This window comes from Garra rufa, chromosome 10 (genome assembly GCF_049309525.1).
Source record: "Garra rufa chromosome 10, GarRuf1.0, whole genome shotgun sequence".
Lineage (NCBI taxonomy): Eukaryota > Metazoa > Chordata > Actinopteri > Cypriniformes > Cyprinidae > Garra > Garra rufa.
This window is the reverse complement of record NC_133370.1, coordinates 26,511,876-26,536,834: the sequence shown is the minus strand read 5'-3', so window position 1 is coordinate 26,536,834 and position 24,959 is coordinate 26,511,876. Positions and strand designations below refer to the sequence as shown.

Genomic DNA, 24,959 nt, shown 5'->3' with positions numbered 1-24,959 from the left:
CATAAAGACTGACATGGACAAAAAAGTTGGCATAAATATTGGCAAGACATGCACAACATAGAAAAATCTGATGATGGAGAAAAACCTGAGAAGTAGTTATTTTTGTGTTGGAGAGGTAAGTAATACTAGTAAGTTTTATAGAGCTGAGTTTATGTAAATTACACTGAATTTATTACTGTGTAACAGTAAATAATTCAGTGTAATTTACATAAAACTTAGAGACAGTCATGCTGATCTGCAATGATAGATGGCAGTGCAGTGTCTAACAGTATTGTGGTATTGGTACTTAAAGTACACAAAGAATAGCAACATTAACGCAAGCTAAACAACTACTAAATGCACCTTTAAAGAGATTAAAACATTTAAAGTTCCCCCCAAAAATGAAAATTCTGTCTTTAATTACTCACCCTCATGATGTTCCAAACCCAGAAGATCTTCGTTCATCTTCAGAATGCAAGTTAATATTTTTTTTTTATATATAACCCGAGAGCTTTCTGACCCTGCATATACAGCAACGCAACTGACACGTTCAAGGCCCAGAAAGGTAGTAAGAACATTGTACTCTCATGAACACGAAAGAGAAAAAATTGTTGAAAAAAGTCATTTTTTTTTCTTTACACACAAAATGTCTTTGTAGCTTTGTAAAATTAAGGTTGAACCACTGATGTCACATGGACTATTAAAATATGTCCTTACTACCTTTCTAGGCCTTGAACATGGTAGTTGCGCTGTTGTCTACGCAGGGTCAGAAAGCTCTCGGATTTCATCAAAAATATATTACTTTGTGTTTCAAAGATGAACAAAGGTTTTACAGGTTTGGAACGACATGAAGGTGAGTTATTAATGACAGAATTTTCATTTTTGGGTGAACTGTCCCTTTAACACTACAGTTGACTCTTGTCAGCAAACATGGAACTAGAAGATCTTCAGTGATGTGTTGCAAGTTGGTGAACTAAGACTTTTTAAAACTTCATTGTGAAAGCGATATGAGTTTGAGCCTTATAGTATGTGCTTGGCCCGGGTGTTTTTTGACCAACTTAACTGTGTTTAACAAAAAAACTCTTGACTCACTGTTTCAGGTCAATGGCAGGCCCTTGAAACAGATCCAACCCATCAACCTCAAGCCTTCCTCATCCTCCCCATCCCGTCAGCGTCATGTCCCCCGTCGGAGCCCCTCAGATCCCACTAAAATGCTTCCCCCTATTAGCGAACAGATCACAAAGCATTTACAGCAACAGAAGCAGCAGCAGAAGCCCAGCTTCCATGTCTCAGGCCAGCAAGAAAGTCGAGAGAAGATTAGCCATCAGCTGCAACAGCTTAGGGCTGGCCAAAAGGCCGGGCAGGAGGCCCGCGGACGCAAGCCCAACCCAGTGATCACTAAAGCGGTTAGTTCAGAGAACCTGGCCTCTGCCTCATTTTTGAAGTCTTCACCTTGCCGTAGAGTAGATGTAGATGATGAGTTGGTCCCACAAATCGCCATTAACCAAGAGTGTCTGAACTCCGATGAGGACAGCATACTTTCCCAGTCAGCCCCGGAGCACTCGCTCCGAGTGGCGATGGCCAAAGGTCACCGTTCAAACTCTGTGCCGTCCAAGAACCTCCTGATGGTGCCACAAAGTGAGTGGGTCATAGCTCTCAAAACAAACAGTTCAGGAGATCAATTTTGTTCGAATCGCTGCTCCTCTGCTCTGGACCTGTCTTCATCTGCTTCGGCGGATTTGTTCAGGCAGAGTTTTAACCAGCCCATCTGGCGGTCCAAATCTTGTGAACGTGAGGGCTTTTTTAATTTTCACATTAAACCCCCTAAACGTTCCAACATTGCCCCACCGCTCCGTTCTGTTTTGCGCTGGATGGGCCTCTCTCCTCGAAGCTCACCCAGAGGAAGCCCAATCTCCTCAAGATCGCCATCCCCAGGTAGCCGTCGCAGCTCCTTGGCCAGCCCCAATTTATTGCCCTTAGGCTCCCCATTCTCCCCAACCAATATGATGACGATCAGGCCCTTCGTCAATTGAGGTGGTCCGCGAGTATTGTAAATAGGTGTAAATAGATGTAAATAGCTGATCCTAGATTGTTACTGATTTGCTCTCTTAATCCTTAAAATAATGTAATCACACTTTTTTTTCTTGTTAGTTACTGAATGCTATTCCAAAATCTTATATGTATATTATTTTTTATATGGCCATTTAAAAGACTTGTTAACCGCTTGTTCTATCAGTACTCCACGTGTCCCCATTCCTCCTATTCCCATTTTACTGACTCTTACTCATCAGTGACATCATGAAAGTCCCTCTGTCATTTGTTTGCCCCTGATCCTCCTGATTCCAAGCCCCATCAGATGGCCCACCACCCTGCCTGGATGCCCTCTGTGTTTGTGTAAGCCTTAGCAATCCTTTGCTGGGTGCATCTGGGTGCATCGCCCATTGGTGTTGGAGCTCCTCTTTTTCTCTCGCAAGGTGGCATGTGGTGAACTCCTCAAATCGTTTTAATCAAACCGCTTTTGAGAAAGGTTGAAAACTAAAGGGTTAATGTTTAGTCTGAAAAACATCCGTTGAATTTTGTATGTATTGGGAAGTGTTCAGATTTCTGGAAGTACCTAACCAGCCACAACAAGTGCAAAGCAACAGTCGATTGCTTAGTGAGCTAAATTCAATTGGTTCCAAGTCCACTTTAAGTTAGAGTAACCCTGGTTCCCTTGACAAAAAGCCAACAGGATTTAATAATAAGAATAATTTAAAAGAAATCAAGCTCTGTGACCAATAAAAGTTTAATTATTGCATGTTTCATTCATCAAGATAATCTTCAGGAATGAATAGCTTTTATGAATAGAATGAAAAGTAAAAATACCTCGACCTTGTGTTGACCACAAACATTATTTCAGGCTTTTAACTAAAAACCTTGGAACATGGAACTGGATATGCAAAAATCCAAACTCATTTTAGGACTCATTACTTCAGCACTCTATTGTATATTAAAAATTACATTTCCTGTTCTTGGCTGTGACTATGTCAGGTCTTGTAGCAGTTTTATGTTCAGTGAAAACAGGCACATTTCTTGTTGCATTATGCTTGGATAGGACACAAAGCTAGCTTCTTAGACAATGTAACCAGTACTTGATGGGTCATCTAGTTCCCATTTTAGAATGCCTTTTAAATAACCTGAATTATGACTCTAGACATATCATATCTCTGAGCAAGCTGCCATCCATCTCCACACTAACCACCCATTTCTTTTTGAAATGACAAGCTTCTTCCCTAATAGGAATCTGCATTTCTGAGACACTGAGATGGTTAACCAGTGTCTGTGTAGTTCTTTAAAAAGATCTGTTTGTGCAAACAAGAAGCCTTCAAGTTGTGAGACACTGGAAGGCTACAAGTTCTTCATATATTAAACTTTATATAAATGCAGATATGGTTCTTTATAAATGGTAATGTTACCTTGATGATTTAGAAATTAGACAGGAGCTGAAATCATCTTGCTGCCAAGCAGTGTCTCACATGTTGGGTTTTTCTGTTGCCAAAGCAGATTCTTTTCCCATTTAAATGCTTTCTATCCTTTCACTTCTCAAAGGTCTTCATCCTCTCTGCTTGTAGAAGGTGCTGGTCTGCTCTAACTGATTGTTGTATGAATGACCCGATCAACATGCAACGGCTAATTCAGCTTCTAGCTGAATAGATGGCTTTTCTCTTTCAGATGGTGTGATAGTTTCAACTGATTAACTTTAGTCTTTTCTGGAGCATTTTGCAGGGTCTTGCTAATTTTCGCTTGTTTGGTTGGTGGTGGCTGAGTTAAACAATGTGGCCTGTTCTTATGTGGCTTTTTATTGTTCATGAAGGTTGAGGAGCGCTCTAAACTGAACCGCCAAAGCTCTCCTGCCCTGCAGCATAAAGTGGCTAACCGTATCTCCGACCCTTCCCTTCCGCCACGCTCAGAGTCCTTTAGCAGTGGGGGTATGCAGCCAGCACGGACCCCTCCTATGCACCGCCCTGTGGAGCCTCAGGTACATCAACATTTAGCTTTTATGCACAATATATCAGTACTAAATAGTTTTTTTAATTATCGTAATCTAACGCTCATTAAAAGTTAATCAAATAACTTCAGCGCCAATAGCCTCATGGTTAGTGTGGCACCATACAGCACAACTGTATTTGTGACGACCCGAGTTTGAATCCCATCTTGTGGTCCTTTTCCAATCCCACTCCCCTCTCTCCACCCAATGCTTTCCAATTACAAAATACTGGAAAGGTCATAAATTCATTGGTAAAAGTGTCAGAATCCTGATTTAAGCATTTAATGCTTTCTTTCTCTTCTTAGATGGCTCATTTGGTTCCAGTGAGGTCCCATAGCTCCTCTCTCTCAGTGTCTCAGTCCTTGCATGATCAGTCTGCCAAGGGCGTTTCAGCCTTCCAAGAGAGCCTGGTGTCCCATCGGCCAGAGATGCCACGGCAGAACTCTGACCCGACTTCAGAGATGCCCCCTCCGGCCCCTCGCGTGGCCAGCCGCGAGGAAAAGCCTGACCGCAGTTCCCCCTGGCTAATGGAAGAAGACATTCCTCCCAAGGTCAGAATTATTACAGTAATGAACTTTAAAGATGAGCTTTACTTTTTTCACACCTCAGGAAATATCTTTTGGTAATATTTTAGGGGTCGGTAAGATTTTTAAATGTTTTTGTAGTTTCTTTTTAAAAAAATCTTAAAACGTAATTTATTCCTGTGATGGTGAAACTGAATTTTCAGCAGCTATTACTCCAGTCTTCAGTGTCACATGATCTTTTAGAAATCCTCTAATATGCTGATTTGGTGCGCAAGACACGTCCTTTCTGAATAATAGAAAAAACTTACCATCCCCAAATTTTGTGTTTTAGTTAATGTTTAAAGTAAATGAACAATTTACATTGGAGTGTTTCATATGAATGATTCAGATACTGTTAAAAAATATGCAGTTTGTCCTTGTTGTTCAAGAGAACTGATTGTTGTGCTCACGCTATGATCCCTCGTCTCTGACGTTTGGTCATTTGTGTGTTTGATTAAAGTTGTGCGGTACTACCCAGGTGCCCCAGCGGACTACTTCTATCTCCCCTGCTCTTGTGAGGAAGCACTCTCCTGGGAATGTAGAGTCTGGTGGAGGGGGGCGAGCGGCCTCCCAGCTCATCCGCACCAGGTCTGCTCAACTTAGCTCTCAGTCAGATCACATGCTGGAGGTGTTGCTCTATTTTGGCTGTATTGTAGCATTAACTGTATCTTAAACTCTTCAGTAATCCAGACCTGAGGAGGACAGAATTGTCCCTGGATGTGGCTCTGCAGAGAACCAGCAGCAACAGCTCATCCAACTCCAGTACACCCAGCTCTCAGGGCGGCTCCCACCCTGGATCCAGTGAGAGGAACCAGCCGAAAGGTGAGAATGTTGTGTGTTTCTAAGAATTCTTGAATTGTTGTCTCACACAACTTTGACGTCATGATGTTTTTACTGGGACAGTCCCTCTGGAATTACTGGGGATCGAACCAGAAACCTTAACCACTGCACACCACCATGCAAAAGAAAGTCTTTTTAGCTTTTATTTACAGGACAGTAGAGGCAAAAAGGTAATTGGAGGATAGAGAGGATCAGGACTTGAGCCAGGCCAGATTTAAACATGGGTCCCTGTGAGCAATCCTTTTGTTTTGAGCCAGTGTGGGTGGTCATGTTGTGTTGTGAGTGACTGGTGCAGACGTGGCCCTCCCAGAATGCCTCAGTCTGACATCCTCAAAGGCCCTGAAGGAACTGGCACTTGTTCAGACTTCATTCTAGTTGTTTTTGCTGGGCGGTTCCACTCTGTTCACCATGTCAGATGTGCAGTACTGTGCTCATCCTCCAGAGAGTGAAATGGATGTATAGTATGACAAGGTGGATACATAGTTTGCCTGTTTTGAGCACTTGAATTGTTTAGTTGTAGTAGATGTATTTATAGGCACTGTAAAGATAGGTAGAGTCCTAAAATACCTAGGACTATTTGTATTTTTCTGTTAACAATAATGGCAATAAGTAAGGCATAATGTACATCCAGCCAGTTGTTATCACAGAATAAAGCCTGACAGGGCTGAAGGGCTTTATTTTGCAGTGACAACTGCCTGGATGTACATTATCCTGCTTATTACATGGCTGTCTGCTACAAAAGTAAATAATTAGACATAAAACATTGATCTGAGTTGAAATATTCAATATTTCAAACCTTCCATGAAGAAAGCAGTTGCTAGCAAGTGGCAAGTTCAAACTAGACGGACATTTAAAGGATACAGTGCAGTCATTGCACTTATGTTATTGGGGAATAACATACCTTGGAACGTGGTGACTGACCAATCAGAATCGAGTTTTCCACAGAGCGGTTATCACACTGTTTGAGAACAAGTTGTCTTGTGAATTTCCTCCCTAGTAATTAGAATACAAGTCCCTCAATATGGGGTTTTCTCAAGCATTTACATTTGATGTCCTTCAATAATGAACATGTGGTTACATCCTGTTATGTTGTTTTCCAGGCTCTGGTAAATCAGAAGGATCTCCAGTGGCAGTACAGGAGACTTCAAAACCCATTCAAGAGGAAAGCAGAGAGTTGAACAAACCTAGTCGACCTGCAGTAAGTTGCATCCCAATGGCTCTCAAATATCATCTAGCCTTATCTAGCCTTTAGACAAAAATAATGTATTTCTGTCACAATTTCTTCAAGTTAAACCAAACTTATTTTGAGTTGCTATGGAGACCTCTACATTTCTCTTTGTATAAGATATGTCTGTCGTTTCTCTCAAAAGAAATGGTAAAATCCTCGTTAAGTGACTCTCAGAGCAGGTCTAGAGATTGTTTGTTTTCCTGTACTCATATATTGAGACGGCAGATGCTGAAAAACATTGCAAACGTCATGCGCACTTCAGTATGTGTGTAGTAAATTAAACCGCACACTGCGGAAATCATAGGGACTTATATGTTCACTGATATTTTAACTTCCTACTTTGGTGTCTCATTTTTATCTAGCATGTGCTTGAAGGTGCTTTAGTTCTCTTTGGTTGTAGATGTGACCTCCAAACGCAGTGCTAGACTAAATAACCTTCAGACACAGATGCTGTTTTACAGTCGGAGGCCAAATGTCCCACTGGTTGCATTGTTCAGACTGTCCTCTCTGCCAGTTTTCTATTTGTGAACACTCGAAGCTTTTAGATAAGTGATACACTGAAACTCTTAGCGCACTTGGCCAAAACTGATATTTAAAATGAGCCGTTGTTTGGAATAACTATCATTTGGGTTACTATTATATTAATTAAAATGATTTCACTTTTTCCCTTTAGTTGCTGTCACTAATATTAAATCTACAACTACTTAAATATTATATAATATGTCTACATAAATGCAATGAAAGTCAATTTCTATAAAATCGCCTGCCAAATTCATGAAATACCTACAATTTATTAGCTTATGCATTGCTAGAGAATTAAACCCATGGCGATGGTGTTGCCAGCACCAAGCTCTCCTGCATTTTTGTGGAAAAAAAAAACAAACCTTATCTTTATTTATTTTACCTCATTTATTTTTTATGGCAGGTTAGTTTCTGTGTGAGCCATTTTGGCTTGGACAACCCAAGTCCTTACTTGAGAAAACTTGTGTTGAGTAATTAAAAAAGGTCTCTGAGGCGTGATGAATGTTTGAACAAAGGGCTAGAGCTGCCTACATAATTAACTGACCTACAATCTGTATTAACCAGCTCCAGCGCACTTTCTGCACCACTCTCCTGTGTTTTCTCTCTCTCTGCTGTTCTTTATCTGTCTTGTCACCTGGACCTCAATCAGGGCTGGAAAGCCAGAGTAAGGGTTGGTAACATTCCCATCCATCTTCCTCTCAGTCCCTCTCAATCTAAAGGTTGCTTGGCAGAGGACTGTGGGAATTCTTGCCTGCTAATCTCAATAGCAACGCTGACTTGAGAAAAGCTTGTTCTCTTTCACCCTCTCAACTTTCTCACCAAGCTGGATTGCCAGTGGCTTTGTCAATGGACTCTGTGTGGGTGTGTGTCACTTTCCCCACTTGGCTCGGATTCTCTCGCCCCAGTGCAAATAACCCCAGCTGTTTGTTGGGAGCCTTGCGGTTTCCATAGCTACTAAAGTTCAGGAGGGGGCATTTTTATGTTGGCCATAGAGCTGGGATTACAGGTCGAATGCAAACTGATTACAGATGACCTTTGCATAAGACTTCCTAAGTGCTTAGCCAAATCATTGTAGAGATTAATAGAATTTTCTTTGTGGGAGAAATGTATCTGAATGTCGTCTTCTACTTGAGCATACCTCGAAAAAACCTTCAGGTGCCACAAATTCTTTGGTTTTTTAGCATTTTTGTGTATTTGAACCCTTTCCAACAATGACTGAGATCCATCTTTTCACACTGAGGACAGCTGAGGGACTCATACAGTATGCAACTATTACAGAAGGTTCAAATGCTCACTGATGCTTCAGAAGGAAACAAAATGCATTAAGAGCTGGGGGGTGAAAACTTTTTGCTTTTGAAAATCAGGGTACATTTAACTTATTTTATTTTTTTGGAAACATGTAAGTATCTTTTGTAGCTTTTGAAGGGCAGTACTAAATGAAAAAATATATGATAATTAGGCAAAAAAAAAGAAAAATGTACACATCTTTATTCTGTTCAAAAGTTTACACCCCTGGCTCTTAATGCTTCGTTTTTCTTTCTGGAGCATCAGTGAGCATTTGAAACTTCTGTAACATTTGCATATGAGTCCCTCAGTTGTACTGTCAGCTACTGAAGTTAGTAGTGTTACTATTCTAGTTAGTTATAGAAGTTATGGTTATATCTTTCTCTTTTTTTATAGGATCTGACTGCCCTGGCTAAAGAACTGAGGGAGTTGCGAATAGATGAGATTAACCGTCCACCCCTGAAACTGACCGACTACTCCTCCTCTAGTGAGGACTCTGAAAGCAGTGAGGATGAGGATGGTACTGTGGGGCATGATGGTACGGTGCCAGTCAGCGACATCCCTAGAATAATGTAAGCGCAAGACTTTAGTTCTTTCTTGTTCCTCAAAATGAATTTTATATCAGAGCTGTGGCATAGTAATCAAGGTTGTGCTCTTACATGTTGAGTCAGGGTGCTTATAGAGGCAGCTCATGTCCAAGTCTGGCTTGCAACTTTTTTCATCCCATTTCCCACCCTTTATCCTCTCACCTCTTATTCTCTTTCTACATCTGTCAATAAAATGAGCACAGAGATGAAATTTCTCAAAAAGTCTTCAAATTAATTCTTCACCCTCTTGTTGTTTCAAACCCGCAAGAACTTTGTTCATCTTTGGGATACAAATTAATATATTTTTGATTAAATTCAAGAGCTTTCTCACCCTACATAGACACCAACACAATTACCAGAGTCAGAAAGCTCTTGGATTTCATCAAAAATATCTTAATTTGTGTCTCAAAGATGAACAAAGGTCTTGCAGGTTTGGAACGACCCGGTGAGTTCAGGGTGAGTAATTAATGACACAATTTTCATTTTTGGGTAAACTATCCTTTTAATGTGATTCTGTATAATGCAAACCTAAGTTTCCCATTTTTGTCTCCCTCAGGCCTTCAGTTCAAGGAAATAATGAGTCTTTCACAAGCAGCCATGACGAGTCCTTTGGTGACTCCTATAATGATGAGTCTAAAGATGGCACCCTAAGAATGAGAGAGGTGAGGTGCCAATGCCAGACACATTAGATGTTATTTAGCTCCAATATGACTTATTATCTCTTGCTTCTCAAATGTCTCACACTTTCGACTTCTCTCTGATGTTCTCTATAGACCAATGAGAGGCAACGCTTGGGCCACGGCGAGAGCAATGGTTTCGCAGGCCATGGGAACCTACCAGACCTGTTGCAGCAAAGCCACTCCCCATCAGGAACTCCAACAGGCCTCAATTCCCAGGATCTGGACTCTATGGATGAGGTAGATAACATGGGATAGTGTGCATATCCAATATATATGAATCATTTCCTACCCTCCTTTCTTGAATTTGCTCTCCTTGAGATGTGAAAAAAAATGTGAGGAAAACACTTTACTGTCCTAACAACTCTCACTTTCATAATCTATCACAGACATTATTTACTGACTCGTAGTCACAATTCTAAAATTTCCTGCTGTGTCACAGATCTATTATCTAAACAGCAGGAACTGCACTTCTTCTGTAGTTTTAGCCCCAGACTGTTTCTTTCTGAATGCCTGCTGTTAAATCATTTTAATGGAGCTGATGTGGTTCATTTGTTGTTTTTTATCAGTTTGGTCATGGAGGTGGTTCGAAAGCTTCTTTCACTCCTTTTGTCGACCCGCGTGTGTATCAGACCTCCCCCACAGACGACAATGACGAGAGCTCAGCGGCCGGTAAATATACAAATCACAAACAAACACATCTTATCACTGCCTGCAATGCTGAAAGGAAGAACATTCATGGAAAGTAATTTGGATGGCACGACATTTTGGATAAAATATAGTTTAAAATGGTTTATTCTGGGTGCCGAATGAGATAAGAGCTGCAAATTTTGCTCTCTCCTGCTGGCTTTGGTTCTTGTCCAGACATCCGTTTATGAATGAGTTGTTTTCTTTTTTGTAACTTTTAATGTGTTTTCTTGTCTTCTCACCTCTGCAGCTTTGTTTGCTAATGAGCTGCTGCGTCAGGAACAGGCCAAACTGAATGAAGCTCGCAAGATCTCTGTGGTCAATGTTAACCCTACCAACATCAGACCTCACAGTGACACGCCAGAGATCCGCAAATACAAGAAGCGTTTCAATTCAGAGATCCTGTGTGCCGCTCTATGGGGTACATCACCATTTCTCTCATTTCAATTTCTCTTCTCATATACATTCTTGAGTCAGAATCCAATTCTGACAAGCCTTGTGTTTCATCTTTGTGGACGCTCAGGTGTGAATCTCTTGGTGGGCACTGAGAACGGTTTAATGCTGCTGGACCGCAGCGGTCAGGGCAAGGTGTATAACCTCATCACTCGCCGACGCTTCCAACAGATGGAGGTGCTAGAGGGGCTAAATGTCCTGGTCACCATATCAGGTTTGTCTCACTACAAAAAGAGCTAGACAGGGGCATCAAAGTTGACATTTATTGTCATGTATTGCAGTCAGATGAGATTTAAGTCCACATTTTTAAACATAGCGCTAAAAAAGTGCTGGTGGCAGCTCTTTGTGTCTTTTGGGGATACATGTCGTGTTTTATTAACATGTCAGCCTTGTCATTGATGTTTCCAGGGAAGAAAAACAAGCTACGTGTCTACTACTTGTCATGGCTGCGAAACAGGATACTGCACAACGATCCGGAGGTGGAGAAAAAACAGGGTTGGATCACTGTTGGGGATCTGGAAGGCTGTATTCACTATAAAGTTGGTAAGTCATCCATCTCTGCTAGAGTTGTCGGAAAAATACAGTAAAAAAGTAGTATTCGAGTTGTATACCATCATATTGTATGGTAGCAACTAATATCTAAATAAAACGTCTGGATTTAAGTTTATTTCTAATGTAAATATTTATAAATGACATTAACACTGTGGCATAAATTATTCAAAATATTAGATTTAGTAATAAAGAATAAAGGTTAAGAGTGTGATAAATCAGTTTTCTCTTGTTTCTTGTCAGTATTGTTGTTTCTTAAAGGTTGTATCAGCGATTTCTAGCCTGAAACATAAAGTGTCAAATTCAGCTGAGCTTTCTTCACGATCCGCTCGCTGCCTGCCCCATAAATTGTCTGTGAAAAAACCGCGTCTCTCTGGTCAGCCTAGGGTCCGAGATATGCCAAAAAAACAATCGGCACTACCAACCTTTCCACAGATAAACAAAGTGTTCCAACCAATCAGCGTCAGGGGTTTGGTGTTGTGAACTTTCGCTCCGCCTCCCTCACATCCCTGCACCAGTAGGAAAGTCCACAACACCAAACCCCTGACGCTGATTGGTTGGAACACTGTTTGGCTAGAACACTGAAGGCTAGAAATCGCTGATACAACCTTTAAAGTGCCCCTATTATGCCATTTTAAAGGTAGTTAATATTGTTGTAATAGTCTCTTAAAACAGGTTTACATGTATGCAAGTTCAAAAAACACTTTAGTTTACTCCAAAATTAGATTTATTTTTACCCCGTTTCTAAATGATTCCTAAACGACTCGTGTGAAGCAGTTCGAAGAATCAGTCTCTCTAAACCCCTCCTTTCCGTGAGCCCTCACCGCTGTGATTGGTCAGATGGTGCAGTCCTTTTGGATTGGTCTACCGCTACAGCGCAAAAACGAAACGCCCATTGGCATAACTGAATGACAGCTGCGGAGACCTGTCAATACATAGAAAAGATAGCCTCGATTTTACCCTATCAATTCGAGCCGGAGTCTGACGATGAAACGGTTGAAGTGTCACATCGACAAGAAACTGTTTTGCAAGCACGACTGGAGCAGGACGTCTCTCAGTGGGTGTCATATGCTAACTGTGAAAAGTGCTTGCAATTTGCTTTTGTAAGCGAACCGGCCACACCTCTACGTTGTGAACTTCAACACTGTACAATCCATAACATTGCGTTAAGCCATCGTTTATCATTATCATTACTTAAACTAATAAGGCAGACAGACAGTCAAGCTGCATCAATCACAATTTTTAGACTACATTGCACTCACAGCTGAACAACAGAACTACAGAAACGCAAGTTCGCCGGTTACCAAGACATGTTCGGGGTTGTTAAACACCATAACGTACACAAAGACGTATTTTGAACGATCGCTAGAAAATACAATCATCAATTATTAATCATACTTACAGGTAGAAGTTCAGAGGAGCAAGCCGGTCCAAATAAACTGGGCACTGATCCATTTTTTAAAACCAAGCCTTTGGTGAATCCCGCGTTGTAACGTTACTCCCCAAGATTGGAAAAGCAGTCATCAGTAAAATGACGCGAACACAAAACAAGATTGGAATTGTACTGCTGAGGTGTTGTTGAAAAAATTAATGTTAACCACTCATTCTTGGTAGTTTCATCTTTCGGAAGGGCATATAAAACAAATTCACTCACACAGCGCAGGGCGTCTTCTTGACATGATGTAATCCACGTGAAAATGGTAGGCCTACTGTTTGTGGGCGGGCAAGTTGTTCGCGAAATTGAACGTGGGCGGACATTACGCAAATGTGTAGCTCGTGACGTGTGGCCGTTACAGAAAAAAGATTTGAATTGCTGACGACTCGTTTAGGCGAATATGAGCCGACTCTTTTTTTTGTTAGACAAAAACTTTATTTATAGTGCACTGTCGGCGTCACAACTTTGCAGATAGTTTATGTTCACATACAGCTACATGACACACTACATGAAATATCATATTTGAAAAGGCATAATAGGGGCACTTTAAATATCAGCGTTTTCATATTATTAAAAATATTTGAATAATATTAAATGTTTAATGTATTTTTTAAAGATATTTTATTAGCAACATTATATATTATTATAAATATTAACAGCATATTGGTGAGCCTGTATTTAATTATTCAATTTATTGTATTTACATTTTTATATAAATTCTTTTATATAAATATATTTAAATACTTTTTATATAAATAATATATTTAGTTTTTTTATATATATTTGTTTTGTTATATAGAAATATATATTTATGTATAATATTTTATACAGTATTATAAATACACTACCAGTCAAAAGTTTTTGAACAGTAAGATTTTTGTCTTCTGCTCACCAAGCCTGCATTTATTTGATTTAAAGTTCAGCAAAAAATGTTGAAATATTTTACTATTTAAAATTGTTTTTAAAAACTGCTTCCTATTTGAATACATTTCAAAATGTTATTTATTCCTGTGATTTCAAAGCTGCTCCTTCAGAAATCACTCAAAAAACATGTATTATTATTGTTGTTGTTAGTAGATTATATGGTTTTGTGGTCCAGGGTCACATATAGTCTATTTTTTTAGCAACATTAAATATTAGCAGCTTGTTAAGACAACATGAGGCTGCATTTTCCGAGCATGCAGAATGAAGCAAAGTCCAAGATATTGGGGTTGAAAGATGAAGGCTTCCCTGTTAGAGCAAAGGCTGTTAAAACGGAGGCGGTTGAGTAGGCTAATCGAGATCTCTGATGCTAATCGAGAGGATTGACATTCAGCTCGCCTCTAACAGCATGGAGATTGGCAGCAGGGGACGGTCTGCTTCCTTGTATGAATATGACAGACTGCCACTGTGAGCTGCAGGTAACCGAAAGCATGATTTACTTTGTTTTTAGTGAAATACGAGAGAATCAAATTCCTGGTGATCGCACTGAAGAACTCTGTAGAGATTTATGCATGGGCCCCCAAGCCGTACCATAAATTCATGGCTTTCAAGGTATGATGGTGTAACAGTATTTCCTTATCTTATATTTCAAATGCTCTCTGTATTACTTTTTATGTTATATAACCAACATGTGATAATAATACAATTTGTAAATGAAGGAAAATGCCTTAAAGCTTTGCATGCATTAACTGCTTTTATCCAGCTCTCTAGACTTAGCATTCATTTCTATATCTGTATATCTTTGTTTCTGGCAGTCGTTCACAGAACTACAGCACAGGCCTCAGCTGGTTGACCTGACTGTAGAAGAGGGTCAGAGGTTAAAAGTCATCTATGGCTCTAGTGTGGGCTTTCACGTCATAGATGTGGATTCTGGGAACCCTTATGACATCTACATACCATCACATGTAAGTGATAAATTTTAGTTTTTCAGTTAGCCTCATAGAATTACTGGATTGCTAATAAATTTATAATACAAAACCTCTATATCCAGCAGTGCAGACCTTTTAGTCTGTGGTTTGCTGTCTGTAAAAACACAATTTATTTTCTGGGTAAGAGCCGGTCATTGGCAACATCCTGATTTTTGGAGAGGTTGTTGAGAGGTTCCCATGGAAGTGTTTCTCTTGGGGGTTGTAGTCTAATCTTGGTGAAATAACATGTGCCTCCACACGTTATATTCCCTTCACGGCACTCGAAAGTGTGAAAAGTGTAAGGACGATTTGTGGAGCTTTGAAAAAGGAAGAAGCTCAACTTCTGTATATGTTCATATACTACATGTATCTTGTTCAGATAATGGCTGTATATTTACATATACAAAGCACATTGTACCAATTACAAACTACATTAGTCTTAATAACTACTAATAATTTTGTATGTAATCATTTGTAAGTGCTATATAATTGCTAATAAGAGCTGGAAGTGCAAAACACTATACTCGGGTGTGTATAATTATAAAGCAGGTTTGCTTTTACAGATAAAACGAAAATTACCTCATGATTTATTCACCCTAAAGCCATCCTATGTATATATTTCTTTTTTTTATTTCAGACAAATACAATCAGAGTTGTATTAAAAAATGTCTTGGCTCTTTCACCCTTTATAATGGCAATGAATGGGTGTTGAGATTTTAAGGCCCATGAAGTGCTTCCATCCATCATAAAAAGTGCTCCACACAGCTCTCTTGAGGCAAATCGATGCCTTTGTGTGCGAAAAATGTCCATGATTAAAACTTTATAGTCTGTAATCTCTAGCTTCCGCTAACTGTCGAGCAGTGCGTTCACAAGAGAGTGGCATTCCAGCAGATGATGTAGGCATGGTGTAAGCACTGGTGAGAATATGCTAGTCTCTGGAGAGCCAAGTTTTGTTTACAGCAAAGGAAAACCAGTCTCCTCTTGGTTTATATCGAAATCCTCTGAAATTCTCCTTTACAAATCATCGTTTCGTACTTCTAATTTGTGACCAATGTTTTGTTTTACTGTCTCCTCTGAGCTTCAGCGTTCGTCACCGTGTTCGCCTACAACCCTACATCATCCGCTGGAACACCACTCTCTTGTGAACATGTGTACAACAGTTAGATTATGGTTTAAAAAGTTTTAATTATGGACATTTTTCTTACAAAAACACATTGATTTGCCTCAGAAGGCCCCCAGGGCTGTGTGGAGTACTTTATATGATGGATGGATGCACTTTATTGGACTCTTGAATCTCAACACCCATTCACTGCCATTATAAAGCTTGGAAGAGCCAGGATATTTTTTTTTAATGTAACTCAGACTGTATGCATCTGAAAGAAAGTCATATACACCTAGGATTGCTTGAGGGTGAGTAAATAATAGGGTAAAGTTTTATTTTATGGGTGAACTAACCCTTTAACACACTGAAAAGTCCATAAGAAGGATGCAATACTATAGAAATTGCCAAATTAAGGTGTTTAACAGCAAAAGACTTTAAGAATTAAGGTGAAGAGGGTGATAAACCAAGAATTAAACCATCAGGAACCTTTAAGTCTCCAGTTCCACAATTTTACAGAACTGCAACCTACTTGGAGGTCTCCAATTGATCGATAGTATGAAACAGTATAGAACAATTTGGACTAGGTCACAGTCAGTTACGTCACTTGCAGCTGCGTGCACATAGTGGTGGTAGAAAACACTGGTAACAAGTGGAGGTAAAAGGGTCAAAATAATGGAATAAGAGGAAAAAAAACTATTTTGTGGCTTTTGATGTTAGAATCGCAATGCTAATAATATTTATAGAATACTGTCGTCAAAGACTGCATTTAAAGTTAAACACAGACATTTAAACAGACAGACTATGCATAAAAACCGCTATGAATACTTTACTTTTGAAGCATAATTTTGATTTAAAGCATAAATGTATTCACATATGCTGTTAGTAGGGGACATATTGTATTAGCACTACAGTTACAGCATGACTATTAACCTTTCATATAACATTTATTTATTTTATCTCACAATTCTGACTATTTTCTCATAAATGCAAGTTTATATCTCCTAGTTCAGACTTTATAACTTGATTTAACTCCACAATAGTGAGTTTGTCAGTTCTCTCATATCAGAATTGTGAGATTTAATCTTGGAATTTGAAGAATAAAGTCAGAATTTAAATATAAAACCAAATATACCTTTTTTTATTCTTTTGTTTCATGGCTCCATAGACTGCCACTTGAATACCATAATTTTCTGCAACCAGATAAGCTGCACCTCAAAAAAAACTTCATCACTGTTTGCAAACACTGAATTGGTCCATACTTTAGATTCTGTTTCAAAAACAATGATTCCTTGAATGAATAGATTTAAATTGAATATGTGGCCATCTAATGGTCTCCTTAAGCACTGCATCATGGTCTTCTAGTGACCCCTTCTTCTTTCTCTTAGATTCAGAGCAGTGTGACCCCTCATGCCATCGTGGTGCTTCCTAAGACTGATGGCATGGAGATGCTGCTGTGTTATGAAGATGAGGGCGTTTATGTCAACACCTATGGCAGAATCACCAAGGATGTGGTCTTGCAGTGGGGAGAGATGCCCACCTCTGTTGGTAAGTCTGTGTTAGTTGTACAAGAGGAAACAGGCCATACTGACCAGAAAATGACTTCTATTTAAGACATCAAATATTTATCTTCAGAGAATACTTACAAAGCAGTATATTTTGCTATTAGCATGAGTCCACAGTCACAGTGGCACTGATTTCCGATTGGCCTCTACAGCAGTGTCTGTTTCTGTTAGCTGCCAGTGCATGGGTAGAGCTTGAGGGATGCGAGGCCAACAGAAGTGCATGAAAACAACAAAGGGCTGCCACACATCCTCTGCTTTGTGGGAGGAGATGAAAGTAGTTCACCCAAAGTTCAAAAACATTCGAACTTGGCTTCAGCTTCTCTGTTTTGAGAAGTATGAATATGGTTATGTGTGTGTGTGAGCTGGTTTGAGTAACACATTAGCTGGAGGATTTAGGGCTTTTGGCATGCGTTATCATATATAATAATCTCAATGGGCAGAGCTTCTTAGGTTTGGCAGGCTGCTATGATTATTAGTAGTGCTTGCGTACAGAATTATACATTTTTTGGGGTGATTTTTATGCAAGGCTCGCTAATCTTCAGCCTGGCTTATGAAAAGACGTCATGGATTGCATTCAGAGATCAGACAAAAAGATGCATCTACCCTTTTAAATCAAGACACAATGAAGTTGTATAAGCAAATAAATAGACCATACTAGACTAGACTCAATACTGCCAATACTGCACCGACTTTTAGATGTTATGAGACAAGCTTTTAAGGACTTATTTGTTTACCCAGAAAAACGTTAACTATTTTTATTAGTACATTTATAATAAAAGTACATTTAAAGAATCTTTGGTAACGCATTACAATAAGGTGTCATTTTTAACATTAGTTAAAATGTGACCCTGGACCACAAAACCAATCTTAAGTAGCACAGGGTATATTTGTAGCAATTTTGTAAATTTCCTACCGTAAATATATCAAAACTTAATTTTTGATTAGTAATATGCATTGGTAAGAACGTCATTTGGTCAAATTTATAGGCAATTTTCTCAATATTTAGATTTTTTTTGCACCCTCAGATTGTAGATTTTCAATAGTTGTATCTCGGCCAAATATTATTAAAACCGTACCTCAATGGAAAGCTTATTTATTTATCTTTCAGATGATTTATTAATCTCATTTTCGAAAAAATTGACCCTTATTTGTGGTAAAGGCTCACAAATGTCAATATTGTAGCATCTAACACCTACAACAACAGAGATAAAAAGTGTGTTTTTTATAGGCATAGTTTTATCATTTACTCACCCCTCCTTTTGTTCCAACTTGCTTTCTTCCTTGCCAAAGAACATGTCTAGTCAAGCCAGTTTTATTAGTATTTTCATTATAGAAAAATATGATGTTAATGTTTATAATATTTTAATGTCTTTATTCCTTATCACATTTAGCAGATTAGAGCTGAGTGATAATATAGTTAACATATAAATCAAAAAGTTGAGATTTGCTATATAGTATATATCACTTTACTTAAGTGTACTGTATGTATGCAAATAAGATATATATATATGTATCCAACTTAATACATAATATTTAACAGAATGTAAAAGCTGTTTTGTTTCTGTTTCTTCTGGAACAATATGAAGAACAGAGGTTTAAAGGGTTAATTCACCCAAAAATGAAAATCGTTATTAATTGTCATGTCGTTCCAAACTTGTAAGACCTTTGTTCATCTTCAGAACACAAATTAAGATATTTTGGATGAAATCCAAGAGCTTTCTTACCCTCCATAGACAACTGACACGTTCAAGGCCCAGAAAGGTAATAAGGACATCAATAAAATAGTCCGTGCTGGGTTCCTACTGGGTTTGTAAAAGTATGGGATTTGATTAAAGTATTTGTGTTTCCAGACTTTTTTTTTTATAATAGAAAATTAAGAATTTAAGTCAAAGTCAAAATACAACTGAATGAATTCAAGGTGCATTTTATTATGCAAAATACAGATTATAAGCATTTTGGGTTTCTTCTCACAATATTAGCACTGTATTACATAGCCTCAAGGACCTTTGAAAAATAAAAAATATACAGACTTTTATGTTCGGACGAAAAAAACATTAAACTTAGCAAATAGGACAATGCACACTGATCCATCAATTGCACCATCAGCCAATTACACGGTTTCTTGGCCGCCACAGAGTATGCGTCAAAAAAATCCAGGGCTTTGAAATATGGCATATTGCTTTTTTTTTTTTTATATACAGTATCTGTCTTTTTTATAAACTCTTGAACTTGGCAAATTTTATGCCATCAGCCCATTTCCTGTCATGCCTTCTCTGCTGCCACAGAGAATGTGTTAAATTAGACATTAGGCCTTGATATTAGAGGTACTACCATAAGAAAAGCCAAACTTTGAACAAGTAGATCTGTTAATTCATGTAAGATGGCAGTGATGCACAAAGGAAATTGTAAAGGGTTAGGGTTATGCAAAAAAATTCCCATGTGAATAGTTTCTCGAGGGCATGAAGTTTTTTGTGTGCAGGTGACTATATAACAAATATAAAGCTGAAAATAATGCTTTATGAACCATTTGTTAAATATGGTCTGAAAATCTACTGAGAGGTTTGGAAGTTTGAGTCTGGAAAAGTATGGAATTTTAAAATGGAAAATGTGTAGGAACCGTCCATGTAAACATCAGTGGTTCGACCATAATTTCTGAAGCTATGAGAATACTTTCTGTGTGCAGTCTGTCGTCTTACTACCTCACTTCACTTAATTTGTGTTCCAAAGATGAGCGAAGATCTTAAGGGGAGACACTGCAGACAAAAACAGTTTTTTTTCATGCACTTGTAAAGTTTGAGATTTTGGGCTCTTTGGTTAAGTGTTTTTTCAGACTAATGGAAAGAAAACATCCAAAAGACACCGTTAAGTGTTTCTTTTATAGCACTTTATCTATTTGTGTTAATAGATTTCAATTACAATACATATTTTTAAAGGCCGTTTTCTCAAAATTAGTTTTTTCTCTTAGACTGAGCCATAAATCTCCACTTCAGTAACACTTACACACACCAAACTTTACATTTTTATTCCTGACTGTATCCTGAAGGTTTTTACCGAGGGATTTGTTCATATATAATTTGCTTGATTTTATACATTTTATCCCCAAACAACTGTAAAAAATAGTTTTCTGCCTGTTCTAATATTTTATGAGTTACGAAGAAAAACAAAAACATTTGACTCTAATATGTCAAAAAAACAAAACAAAAAAAACAAAAATTTTAAAATGGACTTCATCCAGTGTCCAGATTTTTTTACTAAAAATATTCACATTTTATTAAACAATGCCTCATTTGCATATTAAAACCTAACATTTTAGAAAACTTGCAATACAAAAAATGTTTGCAATTAACAATGTAATCAATCAACTGAGTACGTTAGGTGATAACTATTAGTTAATTTTTTACCCTATTCACCTGCAGTGCCTTAAAGGAGTAGTTCACTTTCAGAAAAAAAATGTACAGATAATGTACTCACCCCCTCGTCATCCAAGATGTTCATGTCTTTCTTTCTTCAGTTGTAAAGAAATTAGGAAAACATTTCAGGATTTCTCTCCATATAATGGACTGGTGCCCCCAAGTTTGAACTTCCAAAATGCAGCTTCAAATGGCTCTAAACAATCACAGCCGAGGAAGAAGTGTCTTATCTAGCGAAACGATTGGTTATTTTCTAAAAACATTTACAATTTATATACGTTTTTAATCTCTACACACAGTACACACAGAGCTAGACAAGACGAGCATTTGAGGTTAAAAAGTATATAAATTGTCATTTTTTTATTTTAGAAAATAACTGATCGTTTTGCTAGATAAGATCCTTCTTTCGTCAGGCTGTGATCGTTTAGAGCCATTTGAAACTGCATTTTGGAAGTTCAAACTCGGGGCACCATAGAAGTCCATTATATGGAGAGAAATCCTGAAATGTTTTCCTCAAAAAGCATAATTTCCTTACGACTGAAGAAAGAAAGACATGAACATCTTGGATGACAAGGGGGTGAGTATTATCTGTAAATTTTTGTGAAAGTGAACTACTCCTTTAAGGGTTTGGAATGACATGAGGATGAGTAATTAATGACAGAATTTTACATTTTGGGTGAACTATCCCTTTAAGTCATTATTTCAGTACGTATAACATTGTTATTATATGGAAAACAGCAGCTTCGACATTCTGCATAAATGTGACCCTGGACCACAAAACCAGTCTTAAGTCGCTGGGGTATATTTGTAGCAATAGCCAAAAATACATTGTATGGGTCAAAATTATTGATTTTTCTTTTATGCCAAAAATTATTATGAAATTAAGTAAAGATCATGTTCCATGAAGATTTTTTGTAAAATTCCTACTATAAATATATCAAAATGTAATTTTTGATTAGTAATATGCATTGTTAAAGGAGAACTCCGGTGTGATATTGACCTAAAGTGTATTGAATCATGATACCGAGTGTAAACGTACCTTGCATATCTCATCTCGTCTTGTCCACTGCTGTCCGAAATCTGGGGTCAGTTAGCCGATGCTCACAACAGCTTGTCAATGAGATCAATGGGGCATCGAAGCAGTCATGTAAATAAATCACTGTTTTACGCCATTTACGAGGCACAAAGTAGCTCCACACTTCATCGGTAGACTTCCAAGGGCCCTGACATTTAAAACGCGACATTGAAAACTCATAAAAAGCACCGGTAGTTTATTTACGAGAAGATTTATACAGACAGTAACTTCAAGGAGTTTAGCGATCGCCGCCATCTTGAATGTAGTCACGTTAAGTCGAATGTCGAGCACGAAGGAAACTATAACCTGATAGGTTGAAAACCTGATACGTTCCTTCCTGCTCGTCACTCGACTTAACGTGACTACATTCAAGATGGCGACGGCCGCTAAACTTCTTACCGTTACTGTCTGTATATATCTTCTCGTAAATAAACTACCGGTGCTTTTTATGAGTTTTCAATGTCGCGTTTTGAATGTCAGGGCCCTTGGAAGTCTACCGATGAAGTGTGGCGCTACTTTGTGCCTCGTAAATGGCGTAAAACAGTGATTTATTTACATGACTGCTTCGATGCCCCATTGATCTCATTGACAAGCTGTTGTGAGCATCGGATAACTGACCCCAGATTTCGGACAGCAGTGGACAAGACGAGATGAGATATGCAAGGTACGTTTACACTCGGTATCATGATTCAATACACTTTAGGTCAATATCACACCGGAGTTCTCCTTTAAGAACCTAATTTGGAGAAATTTAAAAGGTGATTTTCTCAGCATTTTGATTTTTTTTGCCCCCTCAGATTCCAGATTTTCATTATCTATTTAGCTTTCATATGATATATACAACTCAGTTTTGTAAAATTTAACCTTATGACTGGTTTTGTGGTCCAGGGTCACAAATAACCATTTATGACCTGTCCCCAAAAAACGAAATATCACAAATATTACTCTGGCCAACTGGGTTTTTTAAAAGAGGAGTATACTAAATCTTTCAAATTTACAACGAAAGTGGTATTGTAATTTGTTTTTAGTCTAGAGAAGATTGTCTAAACATTAGAACTCAACAGGATGTTCTGTTTTGCAGCTTATATCCACTCCAACCAGATCATGGGCTGGGGAGAGAAAGCCATTGAGATCCGCTCTGTGGAAACGGGCCACCTGGATGGTGTTTTCATGCACAAGAGAGCTCAGAGACTTAAGTTTCTCTGTGAGAGGAACGACAAGGTTAGCTCATCACCACCAATGTCATCGTTCAATTAAAACAGACAGTTTTGAACAAGCTTACATTTGTCTCTTTTTCATCTTCTGTAGGTGTTTTTCGCCTCGGTTCGATCAGGCGGTAGCAGTCAAGTGTTCTTCATGACGCTGAACAGGAACTCTTTGATGAACTGGTGAAGCTCCTGCAAACCCAACACTGTGGAGCCTGTTTTCCTGTCAGCATCGCATCTGTGAGCGCACGGTACATTGACTCTTTGGTAAAAGATTTGACAAATATTAAAGACTCTAGACGAGTGAGTTTGGAAACATGGGTCTGTCCCGTAGGACAGCACACGGCTCATGGAGGTGCAGGATCTGACGTCACCTGCAGTGGCACGCAGTTCCCAGAAGAGGGGGCTGATTAACTTGAACTTGGTTTTAGACCTTATTTGTGGCCTCTGTTCTTTTAGAAACCTCCCGTTTTACGTTCCGGTCCCTGGTTTCCCATTGGTTTTGATTGAACTTGTTTTCAGTTTCCAACGAGTATTAGTCAGTTGCATGATTGTAAAGAATCGGATTTAAATATTCAAAAGATAACAAACGTTGGGGATAAACATTAGCAAGCACTCAGGCTAAAACCAAGCTTTAGTCTCTCGATGTTTCACCTTACAATATTGGCAGTTTCACAAATATCTGTGACGCCCATTCTCAAAAGAAATGAATAACACTGGTGCTCATTTGTATATTGTCAACAAGATCCATATACTGTACATTTATCCAAAGTACTGTATCTTAAACTATAGTTGAGTTTGTTTTATAGCTTTGAGATCGGAGCTGAACGGATCATGAGCGCATCTTTACGTTTAAGTCAAGCGTTTTGTTTTTTTCTTCTCTGGTCTTTTTTTTTTTTTGAATGTTTGAAACAACGAAAGTGAAATCCAGCGACACGCAGAAGAAAACGGTCCTCCTCACTGGTTGCATGTTTGTGTAGACACTGGATCTGCGCTAGCTGAACAAAAAAAGTAAAAATAGAAAGAAAAAGGATTTAAAAAGCACCTGTATTTCAGTGACGATTGAGAATTGTTCATGACTTTCTTTTAGATTTTATTATAGTGCCTAGCACAAATTAACCTGTGTGGAATCAATCTTTTAGAGACACGTTGATTTTCTATTTTTGCATCTGATATTTCATTACACTTCTGTTTCGGCCATCATTCGTAGGCCGAAAGTCTCTCTTCTCAACATGGTTATATTAAGCTGTGGCTTCTTACACTTTTATTTTGTAACTGTGTTGAATCAGTCATAAAACTGGGTTCAGAACATTCCAAAAAGGGAAAAAGTTTTCATCTGACAATTATGTGGTACTCAAAGTCACAGACTAAAATATCACAGATGTTGCTACTACTACTACAGATATTAACCATAATGTATTGTTCATTAGATCTTTTATTCAGTTTCTTACTTTTGTATGCTCGCCCGGGTCTTCAGTTTGACGCTTTAGATGTTCTCAACAAGCAAGTCACTTGATGTTTGCACACTATATAGATATTTATATTTCTTTCACATCTCTTACATAGCAAAAGAAGATATTTTAATGGGGAGGGAATGAGAGGTTTTTAGCAATAATGTCCTGCTGATGTATGTATGTATGCTGTGTGAAACACTGTGTTCGGCCAGTGCTGGAAAACAAACCTCACTGAGCTCTTTTAATGAACTACTTTATTTGACACTCAAGAATGGTTACTTAATGTTTCTGTCTTAATACGTTTTTAATGATCGTCGAAGCTGTAAACAAGATTCTCATTTCTTTTACGGTGATAGAAGCACTATGTCCTCCTTTTTTTGGTTTGTTTTTTTATTTTATGATAAGAAAAAAATAAACAAATAAGTACCTTT

At 38.4% G+C, this 24,959-nt stretch overlaps 1 protein-coding gene across 1 annotated transcript; it reads left to right on the top strand.

Moving 5' to 3' along the window:
- Positions 1-73: 73 nt before the first annotated feature.
- On the top strand, positions 74-24,959 carry LOC141344531 (traf2 and NCK-interacting protein kinase-like). Its single transcript, XM_073849410.1, has 19 exons — positions 74-115; positions 1,080-1,385; positions 3,833-3,997; positions 4,312-4,557; positions 5,048-5,157; positions 5,252-5,391; positions 6,510-6,607; positions 8,840-9,015; positions 9,587-9,692; positions 9,804-9,947; positions 10,277-10,379; positions 10,645-10,815; positions 10,918-11,061; positions 11,256-11,390; positions 14,264-14,364; positions 14,568-14,717; positions 17,208-17,367; positions 22,951-23,090; positions 23,178-24,959. Exons 1-19 carry the CDS (start codon positions 74-76, stop codon positions 23,259-23,261), a joined length of 2,721 nt encoding a protein of 906 aa, XP_073705511.1. The 3' UTR covers positions 23,262-24,959.